Raw genomic sequence first — 20,121 nt, 5'->3', positions numbered from 1 at the left:
TCCTAGGTATGTATTCTTGTCAAATAAAATAAAAAAATGAAACACAAACAACCGATAATAGGCTAATGAAAACAAATTCCAAAGCCGAAAACTAACGCAGTTTTACGATGAGGATAAACAAAGAGTAGCAGCCCATCTGACAGATCACAATAAATAAAAGCATATTTTAATTCGTCTCATAAATAAGTCACGTCACTTACTTAAACGGCCACTCTGATTTGAGTTTCTGATGACAAATAAAGTTAGCTTACCTCGGAGAATAAGTGTAAAACCCGCGTCCTCTCGTGAATGTAAGCTCCCAGTAAATGTTCAAACTGACTTTTTAACCGCTCCACTCTTGACTGTTGTCCGCGCCAGGTGAATCTTAAAAGCGACCACTCCGCTGTCAGAGTCAGACTGGATACAGTATCGCTGTACGTCTGTGTGGCTGGAGCAGCACGAGGCTTCACTATGAATGAGCCGCTGCAGTCAATTAGCCTACATGACGTCCTGAGTTCATTAACGCACGCTCACATAGGCTGCATACATTCACGTAGGTTTATCTACTGGGGTCTTAAATTGAATAGCAGTGGTGAAATGCCCTCGTGCCTGAAAGTATATCTGCATTTCCTTTACTCTTAAAGAAAGAATTTGTTATTGAGTGTTAAGTGTTCTTCAAAGCGTCATATTGTTAGAAAACTCATATAGCGATGCATGAGCACAAAAACTACTCCGACCCCAGCACCTTCATAACTGCTCCAGATGCTTCTACAAACTGTTCCCTTAGTGATTTCTTTCACCGTTTCATTTGCATTTTATATTTAGTGCTGCTATACATTTTTGTGACTCATGATAACTTGAAAACGGAGAGAAAAACTAAATATTTAGGACACTGAACACTTTGTCTGTGGTCTGAAATCAGATGAAAGCAGCTGCTGATGGCATACAGAAATTACAGTTAAAAATAAAGACAAGCAGAAATCTCTGGTGTAATCGTTAAGCCTTTTTCAATTATGTTTCCATTATGACTGCAGCTTTGGGATTTCCCATCAAATTTCTCCTAAATACCTTTGAAAGTAGATAAACATTATATTTTCCACCCGTGTTAACACCTCAGTTTTGTAGCGTTACCATCTCTGATAATGAGGCTTTGACCCTCCCCAGTTTGCATTCAAACAGCATGGCGCTCTGACACAGTTGCACAGTGCTAATACCCATCCTCGAGACGCTCTCGATGGGTATAAATTCACATCATTCTCTGGGTTTTTTGATTTTGTAGGGGTAACAGGAAGTGGTTAGAATTAACAGTCAATTCGCTCCACTCAAACTATCCCCATCCCAGCCTTCTTACAGGTGCTTTGTTGAATCCATCATTACTTCATCATAACAGCCTGGTTCAGAACCTTGAGCCGCATCCACCTCAGTCCTCTGAACAAGATTATAAGAATGGACAGCAACATTTTTGGACTGGTCCTTCCACCACGTTTAGATTGCAACGACATTTACAGCTGACGGACTAAAATGATGGACAACAAATAGCCCTGGACACCTCCAGCAGACTGCACGTAGCCACCTATGTTAACGCCGCTCTTACTCAAGACCATGCCAAGATTCTTGCCTGCTTCCATCTGATCCAGTGATGTATGAGTTTGGATGCTTGATCGTACATTTTTAACCTGTTCACGTACGTTGTCTACTCTTTGTTTATAATCTGCCCGGTCTAATTTTGTCTATGCCAAGACTCTTTAACATGAATAGAGACACACGCATTTCGTCGTTTCCATAAAAGTGTATTGTCTTTTATTTGTTGTCTCTTCTACAAACCACTGACCCAAAAAGCTGTTCTGATACCGCTGCATGCAAAGGTATACAGGGCCGTGCAGAGTGAGGCATAGTGCCGTCAGAAGGGGCTGTCTAACGTCAATGTGAAGCAGTGACAAAAAGACAAAAAATACAGCGTACCCTTTAACTGAAATGCTTGTTTATTTGTAGGACTCTTGTGGCTAAAGTAGGTGGTACTCGTGTGCAGTGGTGCTTATGTTGGCTTCCATGTAGGAACTCCTGGCTTCTCCTAACAGGGGCCGTGCTGACTGTTATCTACTGTACAAAGTACACTTACTATTGGTAAGTACCTCATACAACCTCACATAAAAAAAACCCTGAACTATCCCTTTAAATATACCGTAAATAATGTTTAGAATCTACTCATTTCATCACATCATGTGCAACAATAACAACTCCACACTGCGCTCTCTTGGGACCTCGTTCTGCACCATTAGTGAGTCAGTGTTCGCATGTTTGTGGCTTGATGCTCTCTGGTAAGATATTTGCACATCTAGCTTACTCTTGACCAAAGTCGACAAAGTTGCTTAAAAGTGTTTAAGGGTGTTCAAGTGAGTCAGGGGATGTTCACATCTGTATTGTTCACATTAAATGTTAAAGCTGGAAGTTAACACAGTTACCTTATAGTCATTGCTTAACGTGAAGCACAAAATCCACAAAAGAAGAGTGTGAGAAAGTCCAAATACCGTCACACGACAGGGCTCTGTTTTCTGCAATCCTGCATGAAACGCTGAAACACAGTATATCCTCTTTGGAGACCTTGGGGTCTTTATTACTGGAATTGAAATTGATTTGAGTAATCCCATTTCACAAACATGGGTTTGTAATTATGAATGCGCCGAAGGGTGGCAGCGTTGAGATGGTTAAATGTGAATCCTTAGTGTTTCAGCAACGTGGTGCTTTAATGAGATGAGTGTCACTTTCAGCCCTGTAAACATCACTTTCTATACTTACTCTTTGAGACAGTCAGTCGTGCTGCTTTTTACTACAACCTGATGTTGAATATCCCACACTAAACCAAATGAAATCAATGACTGTGAGTCAAAGGCACATATGGCGACTATTGAAAATTAATTTTGAGTTCGTCTCAGGAAATGCAAAAAGGGAAACAATCCGGTTTGTCACACCTTGAAAGCAGGAATTATCTTCAAAAGAATTACACACAGTTGAAATATTTCCGTGTGAGTCCGCACACACGCAAACCAACACGAGGCTGGAACAGATTGAGCCAAAAGCCTGAGATGAAAGCTGTATTGGAGGTGTAATGTTGATGTCGAAGAATTAATTGTAATGGCTACAGAGGGGTAGACAGAAATGAATGTTCCTGATAAGATAAAACACAGCGGGGACATCAAAGTGGGCTGATGGGAATACAGAAAAGGCGTTTAACGGACACTTTGGCTCACAAAGAAAAGCTGCAGCCGCCTGTAAAGCTATGACTACAGAGGATTATGAAGAAGAAGAAGAATCATGCTTTTTCTAAAGAATAGCAGATTTAGTCATTTTATGTATTACCACACAGTCTTCTGCTATGTTTCATATTCTTCATATCATTAAACGCAGTGTGGCCACAGCTGAATTATTCCTGTATGTAGGCCTATTTCCTCTCTTCCGTGCCCCAGAGTCAAAGTTTAATGTGAACTGTGCAGTAAATGAATAAGACTCTCAGTCTCGCTGCCATGTGCTCAACTAAAGAGCCAGGGGCAGATCTGCTGAAATAACCGTGGCTTCTTGAGGAATATAGCATGTAGAGTGTGTAGGCCGATCCACACTAGGGGGCAATCGTTTAATGGCTCCCCATTCATGTGTTGGAATCAATAGAATAGGGTAACTTAAGACACACGAACAAACACCATATGATCCAGTTCCAGCCATCTTGTTTTGTCCGAAAGGGGTAATGGCACAAAAAACAATCAATCATCCATGAATCCATCCATTAGCTTTAGGCTACCGCTAATCCTCAGAGGAAGATGCTGTCACACATTGGATTAAGTGCGATTAAAGAACAATTAGTAAATAAAACGTGATGTTAAACAGCAGCTGAATGACCAAATAAAACTTTTGATAAAGAACACAACTACTTTAAGATAAGACAACATTTTCTTAACAGTGGAGGCAGCAGGGCTAAGTGTGCAGCTATGCCAACCGCTCTGTGAGGCTTTTCTAGTGAGCGTCACTTTGAGCTAAATGCTAACATAAGACATAATGAAAAAGCTAGCATGTTGATGTTTAGCGTGTAGCCTATAATGTTAACCCTGTTTAACAACGTACCACTTAAAGTCTTAGATTTTTAGCTAGCAAACATTTTGTTACTTTAGCGCTAAACAACATTTTAGCTAACAGTGATGGGAATATAATTTGATTGGATTTATTTGGGATTGAACAAAGTTATAACTGTTCATTCTGATGGGGGACCTAAATGTGTGTACCAAACTCCATGAGTGATCTATCAAATATTTGTCTAGATGTGTTACTTGTACATGCCTCAACCTTACGTTGTTGCCAGAGGCTAAGTGAAGGCATCACTAAAGTCTAGACATTGCAGGGGTACCACCAAATTTCATGGCAATCGATCAGCGATCACCCCCTGATTTCCAACCTGACTGTCATGCTGTTTGCCTCGTGTAAATGAGCAATTTGTTTGTGCTATTGTTTTGAAAGCATCAGTAGGCTGACACTGTGTTTTAAAGCCATGGTTCTCAACTGGTGGTTCGAGACCAATGACTGTATATATTTATGGCAACGCGTCTCCATCTGCTCCCATTGTACAAAATTGATGCCAAAATAGCCCCTGTTGATAAGCGCTGGCTTCTTGCGATGGTGACGTCATATGGAGCCAGAGACTGCGCAGTAGAGATCGGCGAGTGAAGCGGCTGTAGCCACTTACCGAAAAAACAGCAAGGATCCCGCACGCCGGCGTGTTTAACAGCAGAATAGCTTCTCTGTGGTGGTCTGAGGTTAACGTTCACAGTTGTGTGGAAACTTCAGTGACTGTAGTGATTGTTTTAGTTACGTTTCCACTCGCAGATCGTCCTCCGCTCTGCTCACCCGGAACTGATCGGCTGCAGGAGCCGAATTTGTCAACAGAGCTGTCAATCATCATTTTGACAGCATCAAATAACTCATTAAAAATAAACTTGTCAGAAAAATGAACACTTGGACGTAAATCAGCATGATAAGAACTAACTATAATGACAGAAACCATGTTTGAGAAAAATTTATCGGGCATGTATTTTGATTTTACAGTTTGACCCATGTCCCATCTGTTAAAATGGAGGAGGCGGGCTTTATGACCTATACTGCAGCCAGTCAGCAGGGGGCGCCCGAAATGTTTTGGCTTCACTTTTAGGGAACTGTCATGTCGTCCATCTTTTTATACAGTCTATGGTCGGGACCCAAAAGTGGGTCAGAGCTGTTTTCAGTGGTGTGTGCTTGAAAAGAAATAAATTGGTGGCAAAAAGTCGATGCTGCGCTTTTATTTTGAAGGACATGGGTTAGTAGAGGTGTAGTTTAGTCACACTCCTTGTATCCACTGATAGCTACATTCTTGAGCCCGACAGTAGTTGCATTTACGTTGTATTTTTTAATCTATTTCTGTTGAAAAAAGGCTGCTAATTGAATGAATTGTAGAGGGAATATTTTCCATGCACTGCTACATGCTGGTCATTATGGTTGACTATTGTACCGTGGTGTTTTGTGATGTAGACAAACTTCGTCCGTCTCAGGTCGGTTGAAAATTTCAGAAATTTGGGCGGCGATTTGTCATTAAGGAGATGGTGGTGGGTCCTGAGGCTAGACCAGTCGAGAACCACTGGATTAAAGGACACAGCAAACTGTGCTTTTAAGTGTTATATTCACTTGTTTAAAGAGTAAGTAGCTCACACACAAAAATCAAAGGCTGTCCTTAATGCTTCTGTGGATTTGCTTTTACCTGCATGCCCAGCACCATTGATTTCCAATCACAGTCAGCCCTGTGAGGTGAGACGGTCTCATTCAGCTTTACACTTTAAAGTGACATTATGCTGTAGGCCCTCTGGCCCTTAGCAGGCAGGTAGAATAAACATTATCACCTCACATGTAAGATCACTGTATTCATCCTTTTCAACTGCTTTGAAGAGAGATTAGCTGTAAGCACTCAATGTTTGTAGTAGATCAGGGAAGTCACTTGTAGTGACCGTGTAATCTGGTGGTAATTACATGTGTTAACTAACAAGAGCATGAGGAGGGAACACTGGTCAGCTCATTCTATTAAAACTAAATGTGCACAAATAACAGAAGAGACCAAGGACTCTTCGTTATGTGGATGTATGCCGGGGATGAAACCACCAATATTCTGAATAGTGGACCACCCGCTCAACCTCCCAAGCCTCATTTAATTGATTTAAGTTATTCGCCTCTTCTACTTGTTTCATGTATTCTCTTTTTTTGCTCTGTCTTGAATACAAGAGAAGATTAGTTGAAAAACCTCAACTTTCAAAATAAAAGCACAGTTGCTCACGGAACATGCAGATTTAAACAATGGAGAAATCAGGTGTTTTTGTCGAATAGATTTGATTTGAAGGCTGCACGATGGTGCAATGGTTAGCAAAGTCACCTCAAAGCTCGAAGGTGCCTGGTATGAATACCGTACGGGGCCTTTCTGTGTGGAGTTTACATGTTCTCCCTGTGCATGCGTGGGTTCCCTCCGGGTACTCCGGCTTCCTCCCACAGTCCAAAGACATGCTCGTTAGCTTCACTGATGACTCTAAATTTGCCCGAAAGGTTGTCTGTCTCTGTAGCCGCTTTCCTACTGTTCAAAAATCCCGCTAACACCCAGCTTTTTTGCTTAATGGGAAAGGCTACAATCAATCGATGCAGTAGACCCGGGTAATTATCGCCTCAGCTCCGATCGGCATTGATGGGAACACAAAACCCGGGTCAACTAGTTAATCTCCTACCCCTTTCCGGCGCGATGCTATGCTCCGTCGGTAACTTCTATCCACATGTAACTTCCACAATCCTGAACAGGATAAGCAGATTAGATAATGGATGGGTGGATTTGAAGGCATTATTTTAAACTATACTCACTACATTTAGTTAGCAGTATAGTATAATTGCATATCCCATTTACATAACCATCATTTAGGCAGCATTATTAAGTTTGGCGTTGGACCCAATACTTGGATCCTCTCTCTCATGTCGGGGCTTAACTTTCTGTTATCTTCCTGGACCGTGGATGGTGCTGTGACTCTGCTGGTGATGGAACAGAAACTACAGACAGGTAAGAAAAAATGCACCGTTACAGAACAATTCTCATAAACCAAATTACAAAGTTAAATTAAAAAGTATGATAACATTGCTTTAAATAGAGACTCTAACCTGACGACTATAATCATGTTGCATTGGCAGGTTATCTAACAATCCATTGCACCAAACACCCTCTATGCCCATAATGTATGCTACATGGTTTCTAATCTATATGTAAACTAGGAAATATGATTGCAGGAGAGATGTACACACAGAGGCAGCTTGTGATCACGAGATCAATGGAGAAAGAACTTGTTATTCATGAGGTGGTGGACAAGCTGGAGCCTCGCTGTGTTGAAACACTCACAGCAGGACTGATCAGCCACAGCACAGCTGGTCACACTGCTCACTGTGTGCAAACACTGCGGAACCAGATCACACATTTCATTTTAATTCAAATTGTTTTTCTATAAGAAGGAGTTTCATGAGCTAATCATTTAAGACAGCTGCCTTTTACATTATGATATTTGCTTTATAACAGCTTGGCCTTTTGTCTCATGTCAGACTCAGGTTACGTCCCAACTTGCGGTTACAAACATATGTACACTCTACACAGAAAGGTGCATTGTAGAATCCATTCTTCCTGTTTGTACCTGTGTTCTTGTGTAAGATTTAACTGGCTGTGACGAGGATTGGCACAGAAAACATTCGTTGATTTCCGTGCCGCATCCGGCATAAATGAGAGAGGATTTGCGTTCTGGGAAGTCTCCCAACCACACACACACAGGTACACAAAGGCTGCCTGAAATCGAATGTGCATAAAATAACAACATATTACATTTATAATTCAGATTTTTAAGGTAAACTACTCACTTTAAGTCAATCATTTAAAATGTGTGTTTGATTTTGTGTATTAAATTTCAACACCTTGGGTTAAGCAGTTATGTAGCTGAAGCAACTACAGGCAAAAGTGCGTTTGCACTTGAATACTTACTCCCACCATGGGCTGTTAAATCCCTGGGATCCAGCCAGGGGGCACCTGCAACATTCAAGTTTCTATTAAATAGCCTATAACAAGCATGCTCCATAATCTGGGCCTTTCATAAATAATTAATTGCCTGTAGATATGAAGTGTAAATATTATAGGAGAGGGTCCTATAGCAAATAATTTCCAATTAAACCCCCCAGTTATATATCCTATTAATATTTCAAAGATAGCATATAAAGAGCCAGAAGGCAGCTCACCTCTTCCAGCTTAAGCTAATAAAGCAGCTAGCAGTAAAGTTTGCGAGGGGAGTAAACGGAGGTCTGTTAAAGTAGCCATCCTCTTCTGTATATTATATACTATGACTCACCACCTCTGCAACATGGCTTAATGCAACATCTGAGCTTTAATCTGCCACATTTTGGAGGGTTAATTTTGCTGCCCCTTGTCATACTTGTGGTGAGCTACAGAATAAATATGGCCAGAGCCCGGACCGCATCAGTTCAGCTCCATTAGTTCCATCTATTCCATGAGTCCACCTTATAAGTAAAATAAAGCAGATGCCAGGAAATATCAATAAGTAATCACCACAGGCCTAAAATATGACGCCACCAAACCACCCAATGTTTGCATGAATGTGACGGCAGTGTTTGATGTTTCCTCCTGCTTTGTCCTACTTCCACGACAATCAAGGACACAGTGAATTCTAACTTTAATGACAAAAGCTTTACAGTATAAGACGGCAACTCACTGATGATGGATCACCAAACTAGGGACAGCAGAGGATGTACTTCCTGCGGCAGCTGAAGAAGTTCAACCTGCCAAAAACAATGATGGTGCACTTCTACACCGCCATCGTTGAGTCCATCCTCACCTGCTCTATCACCATCTGGTACACTGCTGCCGCTGCCAGGGACAAGTGCAGGCTGCAGCGTATCATCCGCTCTGCAGAGAGGGTGATTGGCTGCAATCTGCCATCTCTCGAGGACCTGTACACCTCCAGGACCCTGAGGCCGGCAGGTAAAATTGAGGCGACCCCTCTCACCCCGGACACAGACTCTTTGAGACCCTTCCCTCTGGCAAGAAGGCTGCGGTCCCTCAGGACCAAAACCTCCCGACACAAGAACAGTTTCTTCCCCTCTGCTGCCAGCCTCGTCAACAAGGCCCCCGACCACCCCTCCACCCCAACACTTCACATGCACTACCATCCAGCCCCTCAGTCACTTAACCTTTCACAAATGTTAAGACTTTAAATCAGACTATGCGTTACATTAACGCACACTGGACTTTTATATTGTCTGTACACTGCACTATTTTTCATTCTATACTGTAAGCTTGTTGCACTCACTAATACCCTGCACATCTGCACAGTTTTTAATCACACCTGTTGTACATATTTTGTTTTATATGTATTGCTTTTTATATTTTTATTCTTATTGCCTTTTTTAAAATTTTTTTTATTATATTTAAGTCTTTTACTTATTTTTATTCTAGTTCTGTTTTAATTTTTCTGCACCAAAATCACCAAAACAAATTTCTTGTATGTGTAAACCTACTTGGTTATAAACCCCGATTCTGATTCTGATTATTTAGCACAAGTTTTGATTTCCTTGCATTTTGCACATACGTAGGTCAAAAGGAACACATAAGAGTGTACAAGTACAAGTTTGCATGTTTTTAGTCGAAAATAGTGGATGCAATGTCAGCATGGTAACTGATCATTTTTAGGTTGAAGCAGCTACCATGATCAAGATATGTACCTCTAGTGCCACCTGCAGGAGAGTATTCATTCAGACATTGAGGAAAAGGTGTTGCATTTGGAAACATTTAAAGCTAACTTAACCAACATTATAGACCCTCAGAGCTGCCCCTCACCCACTCCGACCTGCCCCACCTACTGGCAAGAACAATTTAAGCAGCATCACATTTGCCGTGAAGGTGAAGATTTAAAGATTTGCGCCATCTTGAGGTAAGGAAAGTAATTACTTCTGCAATTTTGATGCTTGTGCCACCTGCAGACGAAAGTGAGGGCTGCAACTGCATTTTTGTACCTACACACGGGTCTGTATGTGACTGACTGACTGAGTGACGGTACTTTCACAGCTGTAGATAGAGAGAGAGTCGCGACATTGCAATGGCAGATCATGGAGCATATTGGACCTCCACTGACGCGACTCTCGGTCTATACGGCTCTGGATACTTTGTTCCGGGAGTAGGCGGGGCTGCTCCTCCGCTGCTCGTCTGCTGTCCTCACCTACGTCCGCAGCGCGCCTGCTTTCAAACTTGTTGTCATCGGCCTCATGAGGACAGTCCTTGTAACACATTGCGCACATTGACCTGATGCGGTCAGCCACATACTAGGTTTTGACCTAGTCTTGTTACTTGACAGATAGTTTAGTGGGTAAGTAACAACCTTTAGAACTTATGCTCACTTGTTTGATAACCAAGTGCTGTTTCTTTAGTATCAATTCAGTTTTCCTTTAACTTCACAAGCTTCATTGGCATTAATGATTCAGAAACAAGTTTCAAACGCATCTAACTGGAGGTCATTTGTGATACGATGATGTTCATGACATTTAAAAAAAGCAAAACATATATGGAACAACCAAGTAGTAAAATAGAGACAGAATATTAGCAGCTTTTTAAATAAGTAACACAGTCTCACCAGGCATTTTCAGCAGGTAGTGCATGTCTACTTTGCCTGTAGGTGGCAACACTGCCGTTTACATTAGTGCCATGGCTTTGCTTTTAAACAGGTAAGTTGGCTATCTTAAGAAAGGACAGAACTCAGTCTGAAAGCTTAAATGGACATTTATACTTTTAAACTGGTTGCTTTCACCTCTGAACATCCAGTAGATGTAAATGTGTTCAGGTTGTATGCTGTCTGCACCATTATGCATTTTGTTCTCTTAACATATTGACTATTAAGCAAATACTCCTACCGGACACCATTATGCTCAACAGGAAGTATAAAGAGTGTTTTATGGATGAAGTGTTGAATTTTAAAACTTCTACAGAAGAAAAGAAGAGGCAGCTGCAAACCCACAGAGACCCAGCACGAAGAGCTGCACTAAAGTATGCCAAGGCCGCCACATACATGTGCAATACCAACAATCATTTTCAAGGTTTCAGTATTCGTTGGCGTGTATGTTTCTTTGCTGAATTCTTCAGTGATGGGTCTATTGATGTTGTCCTTTGTGTTACTTGGAAAGCCAATGAAGATAAAAGCATCTCATTTGGTGTTTCTGTTCAACAATCAATGTAGCATGAAGCAGTTTGTACTGTATGGAAAGGAAGCAATGGAAATAGGGCCTTTCAAATACTTCTTCTTAAAGCTTTTTTTTGGTATAATACACCAAGTACAAAAGTCACAGCAGCCACTTTCACATGAAGCATTGCTATGCTAAGTCAGAGGTAATGGTTACCTATGGATTAACTAAACATGTAATGAGCTTTGAACTGCTTGTAAGAATAAAACTGGCCCACCCAAGCACATCAGCAGGCTGCAACTTTCTTTCTTCTGTGTAAATATCAGTGAAAAAGCAGTCACATAGAAAATGTATTGGTTAACTGTGGATCAGTTTAAGTGGTAGTAACATGAAAAAGTTTAAAAAAAAAATACAATGCAGCACTGTATCGCAGAGGTGGACAGCGTATATCATTAACATATTAATCACAGTATAATCGAGTGTCAGCTACTTGACTGTTTCCCTGCATCCTGTCTGCATATGTGTGAACATGTGTTCGCAGATAGCAGAGATTTCACATGTTGTTGAATAACTCAAACACTTTACAGCTCAGTCAATTATTAACCCGTGACCACCCGTATTTGATTTAATTCCCTGCATGCACCTCTGTAATTTCTACTCTCCGAGTGTCTCCTCGCTCGTCACAGACTCTGTCCCATGTGAAGGGACACTTTTAGGACATGGCAGCAAGAAAACCTACAAGTGTTTTTGTTCCTCAAGTTGTTTTCCTCTTATTTGGAGCTACTCTGAGCTTGGTGAGAAGTTGGTTATATAAACGATATAATGAATGACGTTTGATTCGTTTTTATATTCTTTGCAAATTGATTTCATTTTCAATTCTCTTTTCTTTAGCCCACAACTAAATTAGTAGGTAAGTAATTTGTTTTTCCAAAGAAATACTACAAATACTTTCACTTTTCTGTGACTTCAATTTTATTGTCCTTACATTTTTTTTCCCACTTCGCAGACTACGATGTGGACGGTGGACGGGACCTTGATATCTTTGACATCAACGAGGGTGCGCAGAAAGAAAGAAATTACACTTTTGTAATTACACTACATGATTTTTCAGTAACAATTGAAAACTGATTTTCTTTGTCCTTGGTGTCCACAGAGGCAGGCCTGAACCTTGTAGAGGGGGATATTGTGCTTGATGAGGTTTCTTCATTTAACTGCTTTTAATTTTCACCTGCACAATTGATTTTTGTTTTTTCAGAACCTCATGTGTTGTTATGTGTCGACTCCCTCAGAGGCAAACCCGCAATTCAATCATAGGAGAAGAGTACAGGTGGCCGAAGACGATTCCATACTACATGGAGGATGACTTAGGTAAGAGTGCGAATAAAGTTCACCTGCACATTATTAGTACATTATTCAGCACTATGGCTACCTGCTTGATCATTTTCTGTATATAGTTACTTTTCGGATTTAGTTTAATATACAAATCAGTTTACAATAATATGATGCTTTGTTATAGATTAAACAAAAAAAAAAACACTATATAAAAAAAGAGCACGATAAAAATGTTATATATATCGAGTTATACAAAATAGTGTTCTTTAGATTGTATTGCATCAAAAACAATTCTGTATAATACGTTTTTGTTGATGCTTTAAAGGTGGGTATTATGTTGTTTCACATTTTAATACATATATAATGTTACAATGTTGGATGTCCAGACTAAACGAGGGTGACGTTTTAAATCTGTAGGTAAAAGTATGTTGGAGTAATCCCCTGCTAAAAAAAGTCACAGTCTGCAGGCTGCTGTTAACGCCAGGTTTCAGACTGCTCCAGGCACTTTACTTTGTGATGTCACAAAGTGGAGGAACTCTATATTTGGGCATCTGCCTGAGACACAACAGCAGTTCAGTCTGCCGCGGAATTTTTTTCACTCCACCACTCTGCTTAAAGGCTCTGCTCGTCAAGTTGGTTAAGAAGAGAAAATGTTTCTTTGGCTGTGAAGGAAAGACATCAGTGTTTACTTTTCCGACTTACTTTTACATGAACACAAGACATTGATTTCAAATTGAAAAAGTTAAGTTTAGTCTGTGCCGACAACTCTTTAACACGGCCACAGGGTAGGAGGGGTGCCTCAAACACTGAGTTCTGCCCATCAGCAGGCTGTAGAGAGCTGGCCAATCAGAAGCAAACCGTCTTGTAGGGGCGGGGTCTCTTAAGTAGTTTCAGGCAAAGGCTGTATGAGGAGTTTTTTAAACCGTAAACTATGCTAAGCTATTCCACAGGTATCACAGAGTGAAATACGAAACTTGAAATTAGCATAATTTACTTGTAACAGTTTTTGTTGTACACATATAGTGTGGTACATATATGATTACTCAATTACAAGAAAACAACTGCAAATAAAATGCAGTTTATTTAAGGTATGAAGAGATAAAAATACTTACCTATCAGACAGTTGTTTAATAATTAAGATAACCATGCATTTTATTGCATAGCCCATAACCTTTAAATAATCCCTTATCTGGTGTGATAACAATTCTTTATGGTCTTTTACATATTTAGTCTATTAAATATGAAAGCTCAGTTCGAAACAAGAGGATGATCTACCACTTCAGTACTCCTCTACATATTGTATTTTAATAATATCAGAAGTCATTAAAACTATATTTTTTAAGAAAAAAAAGTAAACATAAACAATGAGTGAGTGATGTCAGTCTCACTATGACATACACAAAGGCAAGAGGCTAGATTCTCACCAGTGTTGTTTAGAATGGAGGTGTACAATATATATTATATTCAGCCATTACCCAAGGATGCAGTGATTCAGACATGTGAGCCACATTGAACCTTAACATGCTTTAATAATTCAACAGAGGCCTTTATGAACATACTCTGCATGACAGAAAATCTTTAAAGGGAATTTTGAATGAATATGTTTCACTTTTAACTGAACTGATTCATCATTCATCCGCAGAGATCAATGCAAAAGGTGTAATACTGAAGGCCTTTGAGCAATACCGTCTCAAAACCTGCATCAACTTCACGCCTTGGAACGGAGAAGCAAACTACATCTCCATCTTCAAAGGTGGCGGGTAAGACGAAAACAACTTTAATATCTTATCACCTGTTTACCTGTTGCCAAATGAGCTGTTCTTTCTCAGGAATTAATGCATTATAGATACTGTTCTGATTGTATGTGATGTTCAAGATATGCCTTGTTTTTCTGTTTCCAAAAGCTGTTTCTCCTCTGTGGGAAACCGGAAAGTTGGGAAGCAGAGACTGTCAATAGGGACAAACTGCGACCGCATCGCCACCATTGAACACGAGTTCCTTCATGCTCTGGGTTTCTGGCACGAGCAGTCAAGATCAGACCGCGATGATTACGTCAGAATCATGTGGGACCGCATCTCAGAGGGTACTGAACTTCTCACTGATCAACTATAATTAATTAAAACAGCCTATTCATGCTCCCACATATGATCCATCGCTTTATGGCATGCTTACTTCTGGATCTCGTTTTGCATTTGTGTATTTATTACTAAGACTGAGAGGGAGTATAAAGGAGCATTTATATATTTACATTTAAACAAGATTTCACCTTATTCACATTCCAGTGAAAATTGGACGTGGCACTTGAAGCTGAAGAGGGTTTATTGCTTGTGTGATACGCATGTCTTTTTCATGGCTGCATAATCTGAGCGAGATAAGACATAACTTATCTTCGGTGCTTAGTGCTTCAAATCATTAACTTGATATCCTTGTTTTAAACTTATATCGCCTTCTTGTTGCTGGTGTGTGTTTCTGTTTATGTCACTCAGTATAATGTGTTGTGTTGTAGTTTTGTTAATTCAGCATGTAGATGTTTTAATTGTGACCTGCCAAGGGGCTGCGGATTAGCTTTAAGCTAACTCTAGTGGCATACATCGAATGGTAAAATGTATGTTAAATATGGGACACAAAAAATATGAAAAATATCAGCTGTAGAAAAGAAACTTTAAAGCTCTTGTGAGGAAATTTTAGTTTGTGTTGATTTTGGCGCCCCCTGTGGACAAAGCCGTACCTCTTATCTCTTTGCTGATTTTGTCCTGTACATGCTTCATTGGTGGTTTTTATCAACAACAAAAAAATTCATCCTGCTTCATATGTATCACTCACTTTAAATCTTTTCCCTGGAAAATGTAAACAAAGGCAGTGTGCAGTTAATTGCTTTGTCTGACACCTACCCCCCTCTGCCAGCAGCTTCAGGCATTAAAAGTAGCTATTTAGAAATAATCAATCTTGTCGCTGATGGTCTGGTTTGCTTTTGTAGGTCATATAGAGTAATCAGAATTAATTTCGGTCTGTTACATAATAATCGAAAAACTCCTCACAGGGGCCTTTAATGAGAGATCCTAACAAGCATCTACACCGCAAATATGGAGCATGGACTAACACATCCTGACTCCTTCATTTATGTGTGATCTCCAGGTAAAGAGCACAACTTCAACACCTACAATGACACCACCTCCAGCTCACTGGGAGTACCCTACGATTACGGTTCCATGATGCACTACAGTAAAAACGCCTTCCGCAACGGCACCGAGCCCACCATCGTCACCAAGATCCCGGCTTTCAGCGAGGTCATCGGCCAGCGGATGGAGTTCAGTGACAGCGACCTGCTCAAGCTGAACCGCCTCTACAACTGCAGTAAGAGTCCAACACCCAAGCTGTCCCTTCTGTGCCGTGTCAACGTGAACCACCAATGTTATGACCCTTTAATTCATGATTAAGTTGATATCAGATTCAGTCAATTAGATCTACTCCTGAGTTCCTGTCCAATGGAAACATGTTGATAAGCAAAACAATCCCAGTTTATAGCAGTGCAAAGTCCTACACTTGTGTTTGTGTGTTTATGAACTGTCTTCCAGCCCAGGGCTCCACTTTCCTGGACTCATGTGACTTTGAGCGTGAAAACATCTGTGGCATGATCCAGGGAGAGGGGGATGACGCCGACTGGGTCAGGGTTGACAAAGCTGCAGGAGGGCCCGACACGGACTACTCCAACATGGGCAAATGCACAGGTGAGAACGGTGTAACAGGAATAAACATGACAAGTGGTGCAGAATCTTCATTACAGGATTAGTTCACAATAGTTTTCTATAAGCAACAGAAGCAAGCACTTATTTTTGTCCACTGCAATTGTTGCAAGTCACAAAGCTAATATTAGGCTCAAGCAGTCTGTGTTTGACAAATCCAGTAGGAGTCTTCTAAACCTATTTTTTAGTATGTTATTAAATATCAGCATTAAAATGCTGTCCAGCAAAACACAGAGAGACATTTCACACTAATCACGCCCTTATTTTGAAAGATACTCTCTTTGTTTACATAAAAAAGCCTCGTTGAACGTAAACGCATACCAAACCACAAACTACAAATTTTTTGACCCATGTGTTACATTTAATCTGCATTCGGAAGGGATTTCTTTATTGCCAGTACGAACAGGAGTAACATTTATACTGTCTCAATTTTAGAGTGGCCTTTTATTTTGGCCAGCCTAAGGCACACCTGTGCAATAATCATGCTGTCTAATCAGCATCTTGATATGCCACACCTGTGAGGTGGATGGATTATCTGGGCAAAGGAGAAGTGCTCACTAACACAGATTTAGACAAATTTGTGAACAATATTTGAGAGACATAGGCCTTTTGTGTACATAGAAAAAGTGTTGCGTTTATATTTTGTGTACATGTAGGTATTTGAGGGTTGTCTAGAAACAATGTGAACCTATATTTTAATTACCTCTAAATGAAAAATAAGCCCACAGCATCCTTCTTTTCCCAGGTTTTGATGTTGTTAATAATGTGGAATTTGGGTCTTTAGGGTCGGGGTATTTCATGCACTTCAACACTAGCACAGCCACCGCTGGGGACACGGCTCGACTGGAGAGCCGGATTCTTTACCCCAAAAGAGGATACCAGTGTCTGCAGTTCTACGCCTACAGCAGCGGCGACATCACCAACTCACTGGAAGTCCTTGTCAGAGAGTATGACGAGGCTAATCCCAACGGAAAACTGCGTCCTGTATCGGGCTACCATGGTGACTTTTACAAAATTATTCTTAAAATCTACTGTAAAAAATGTGCTTGTGAATCCTTACCCTTTGGGAACCTCCTGTTCAATAAATACCATGTTCTTATCTCATGTGATGTTAACAGGAATCCCTCAGGGTCAGTGGCGACTTTACCACGTGAGTCTAGACGTCAATACAAAATTCCGCGTCGTCTTTGAAGGGAGCGCGGGTTCTAGACCCTCGACAGGAGGACTCTCATTGGATGACATCAACCTTTCTGAAACCACCTGCCCGGAGTTTATGTGGCGTGTGAAAAACTTCAGTCAAGTTATGGAAAACACCCCGACAAACACTTCTATCTTCAGCCCCCAATTCACCTCTAAGGAGGGTTACCGCTTCCAGATGGAGCTGTACCCCAACGGAAAGGCCGGATATCCTGGTGAGCTGTCTGCCTACGCTCATCTGGTGGCTCGTGAAAGGGACAGTGGGCGGATATGGCCGTGCCCATGGAAACAGATGACCATGATGCTGATGGACCAACACCCACATATACAAAAACGCATGTCTAACCAGCGCAGCGTCACCACTGACCCCAACATGAAGGCAACAGGTGCAACTACTTAAAAAAAGATTCAAGTGATTTTTTCGTTACGTTAAAATTAATCCTGAAAATATACTTTATTACCTCTTTAACAGGCTCTGACCAGTTTTTCTGGGACGACCCTCGCAAGGTCGGTGTTGAGGTCACTGATTCAGACGGGTCCAAGTATTTCCGAGGTCCTGGCGCCGGCACTCCAGTGTATCTCACCCACCTCAGAGCCAAGAGCAGGGACTTTATAAAGGGAGGGGACGCGATCTTTCTCCTCACCATGGAGGGTAATAACTCAACAGATTTCAAAATAAAAGTATCTTTGTCTGAAGATATCAAAGATGGTTTAACTCCTGAACGAAAGCACCTTCATCCTGTCATACATTATGTCAATTACTTATTCATTAATATGCTACATACTTGTCTCTGCCATCTGTGCAAACAGCATATACTGTATGTGGGATCATGTACACCAGTGATGCATGATTACATCCATGATTCTTACACCCACTTATCAGAAAAACACTACAGCCAGCCACTGCCTTTTCATTACATGTTCATCACTGCTCCTCCACTTGGATTCAATTAACCGCTTTCTCATTCACTGTCCATCTTCAGATGTGTCTCATCTGACAGTGACCCAGCCTCTGCCTCCCCCAACCACGACCCGCCCCCCAACACCTGTCACCACTGCATCCTCTGAAGTCTGCCTCAACGTAGAATGTCTGAATGAAGGAGTCTGCGTGGTGGATGAAGGGAAGGCCGCATGCAGGTGTGTGCTTCTTCACTAGACTCGCCAAACTGCAGATGAAACAACAAAGAACCATCCAAATTTTTTAGAAACATCTGGTGTTACATCCTCCCTGTGTCACATTATTACTAAAGGACGAGTTTGTGGTCATTCAGTTTGCTGCCAAGAGATTGACATCTCATGTAACCTGCTGTTAGCGGCCAGTTAGCCTAGCTTAGCAGGTAACACTTTTTTAAACCCCTCCCCCATTTTGCTTTGATAATCAGTACATAAATATTTAATAAATACTTCATAATTACACACTATTAAAAAGCAGATAGAAAGTGTCTTTAACTTTTCGTTGAAGTAGTCCTCAACAGCTTTAACATCTCCTGTTATGCAACCAAAGCTTGATGCTAGTATATTAACAGAAAAATATATAATATGAATGTTTCATTATAAAATATAAATGATGTCTTTATAGTTATGCCATGAATTTTAGTAGGTAACCAATAGACAAATATCCTTAAATCTGCCTATAACTACATTAAGCTTTGTTAATATCTTTGCTAAATTCACAAAAACTGCTCACTCTGGAAATATGTCCATTATTGTTGTCCGATTATTATCAACATTATTATCATTCTAATTATTATTGTTATAAAGGTACTGCTCATATATGGTGGTCAGGAGGGTTAAATTAAAGTCTGATTAGCACGAGGACTGGAAACATTTAGCTTGGCTCTGTCATAAGGTGGAGAAATTGTGCTACCAGCACCTCTGAACACCAACACGTTGTACCTCGTTTCTTTAATCCCTATATAAACAACAATGTGTGACACGTGTACAAACGTGACTAGTGTGGTGCTTTACTATGTATGAGAGAACATTACCTGGCTAGGCGCGGTAACTATCTGTTACCTTTGGACAGAGCCATGCGAGTCGTTTCCAGTTTTGCAGTCTTTGCGCTGACCTAAGCCTGCTGGTAGTAAGTTCAGACTTAACAAACAGGCACGAGAGCGGTTTTGGTCTTCTTCTGTGACTCTTCGCATGAAGTAAGAGTTATTCCAAACATAAACTATTCCTTTTAGGAACCTTCAGGGATTAATGTTAGTAAAGCTCTTCTCTAGGCTACATGCTAAAAATGAATACCTTTAAGTCTGGTTTACTCCCTTCACCCTTTCTCTGTGCTCTGCAGGTGTGTAGTGGGAGATGACTGGTGGTACTACGGGGACAGCTGTCAATACAAGGGCTCCAATAAGGATAAAACCACCCTGGCGCTGGCCTCTTCCCTGTCTGTCCTCGCAGCAATGCTGGTGATTACAGCCGTCAGTGTCGTCTGTGTGAAGAAGAAGTATAAGAAGCAGCGGGGGATTGACAACAGTGTCGTGATTTCAAACAACAATCTCTGACAAACTGTAGATGGAGACTACGAACTTTCCAATGACAACGTGAAAGAAGACTTTAAATGAAACCAATCAATATTTTTCAGTTTGATGTGAAAGCTAAATAT

At 40.9% G+C, this 20,121-nt stretch overlaps 1 protein-coding gene across 1 annotated transcript; it reads left to right on the top strand.

Annotated features, from left to right (window-relative positions):
* Positions 1-11,960: 11,960 nt before the first annotated feature.
* On the top strand, positions 11,961-20,020 carry mep1bb (meprin A subunit beta b). Its single transcript, XM_069684242.1, has 14 exons — positions 11,961-12,035; positions 12,133-12,151; positions 12,248-12,298; positions 12,395-12,438; positions 12,531-12,609; positions 14,216-14,333; positions 14,478-14,656; positions 15,709-15,927; positions 16,149-16,301; positions 17,101-17,316; positions 17,435-17,899; positions 17,986-18,165; positions 18,497-18,650; positions 19,807-20,020. Exons 1-14 carry the CDS (start codon positions 11,961-11,963, stop codon positions 20,018-20,020), a joined length of 2,166 nt encoding a protein of 721 aa, XP_069540343.1.
* Positions 20,021-20,121: the final 101 nt, after the last annotated feature.

This window comes from Semicossyphus pulcher, unplaced genomic scaffold (genome assembly GCF_022749685.1).
Source record: "Semicossyphus pulcher isolate SPU_LCO1_2020_fin unplaced genomic scaffold, fSemPul1.0.p SCAF_7, whole genome shotgun sequence".
In the NCBI taxonomy this organism is placed as follows: domain Eukaryota; kingdom Metazoa; phylum Chordata; class Actinopteri; order Labriformes; family Labridae; genus Semicossyphus; species Semicossyphus pulcher.
The sequence above is the reverse complement of the archived record's forward strand: the minus strand, read 5'-3'. Positions and strand labels throughout refer to the sequence as shown.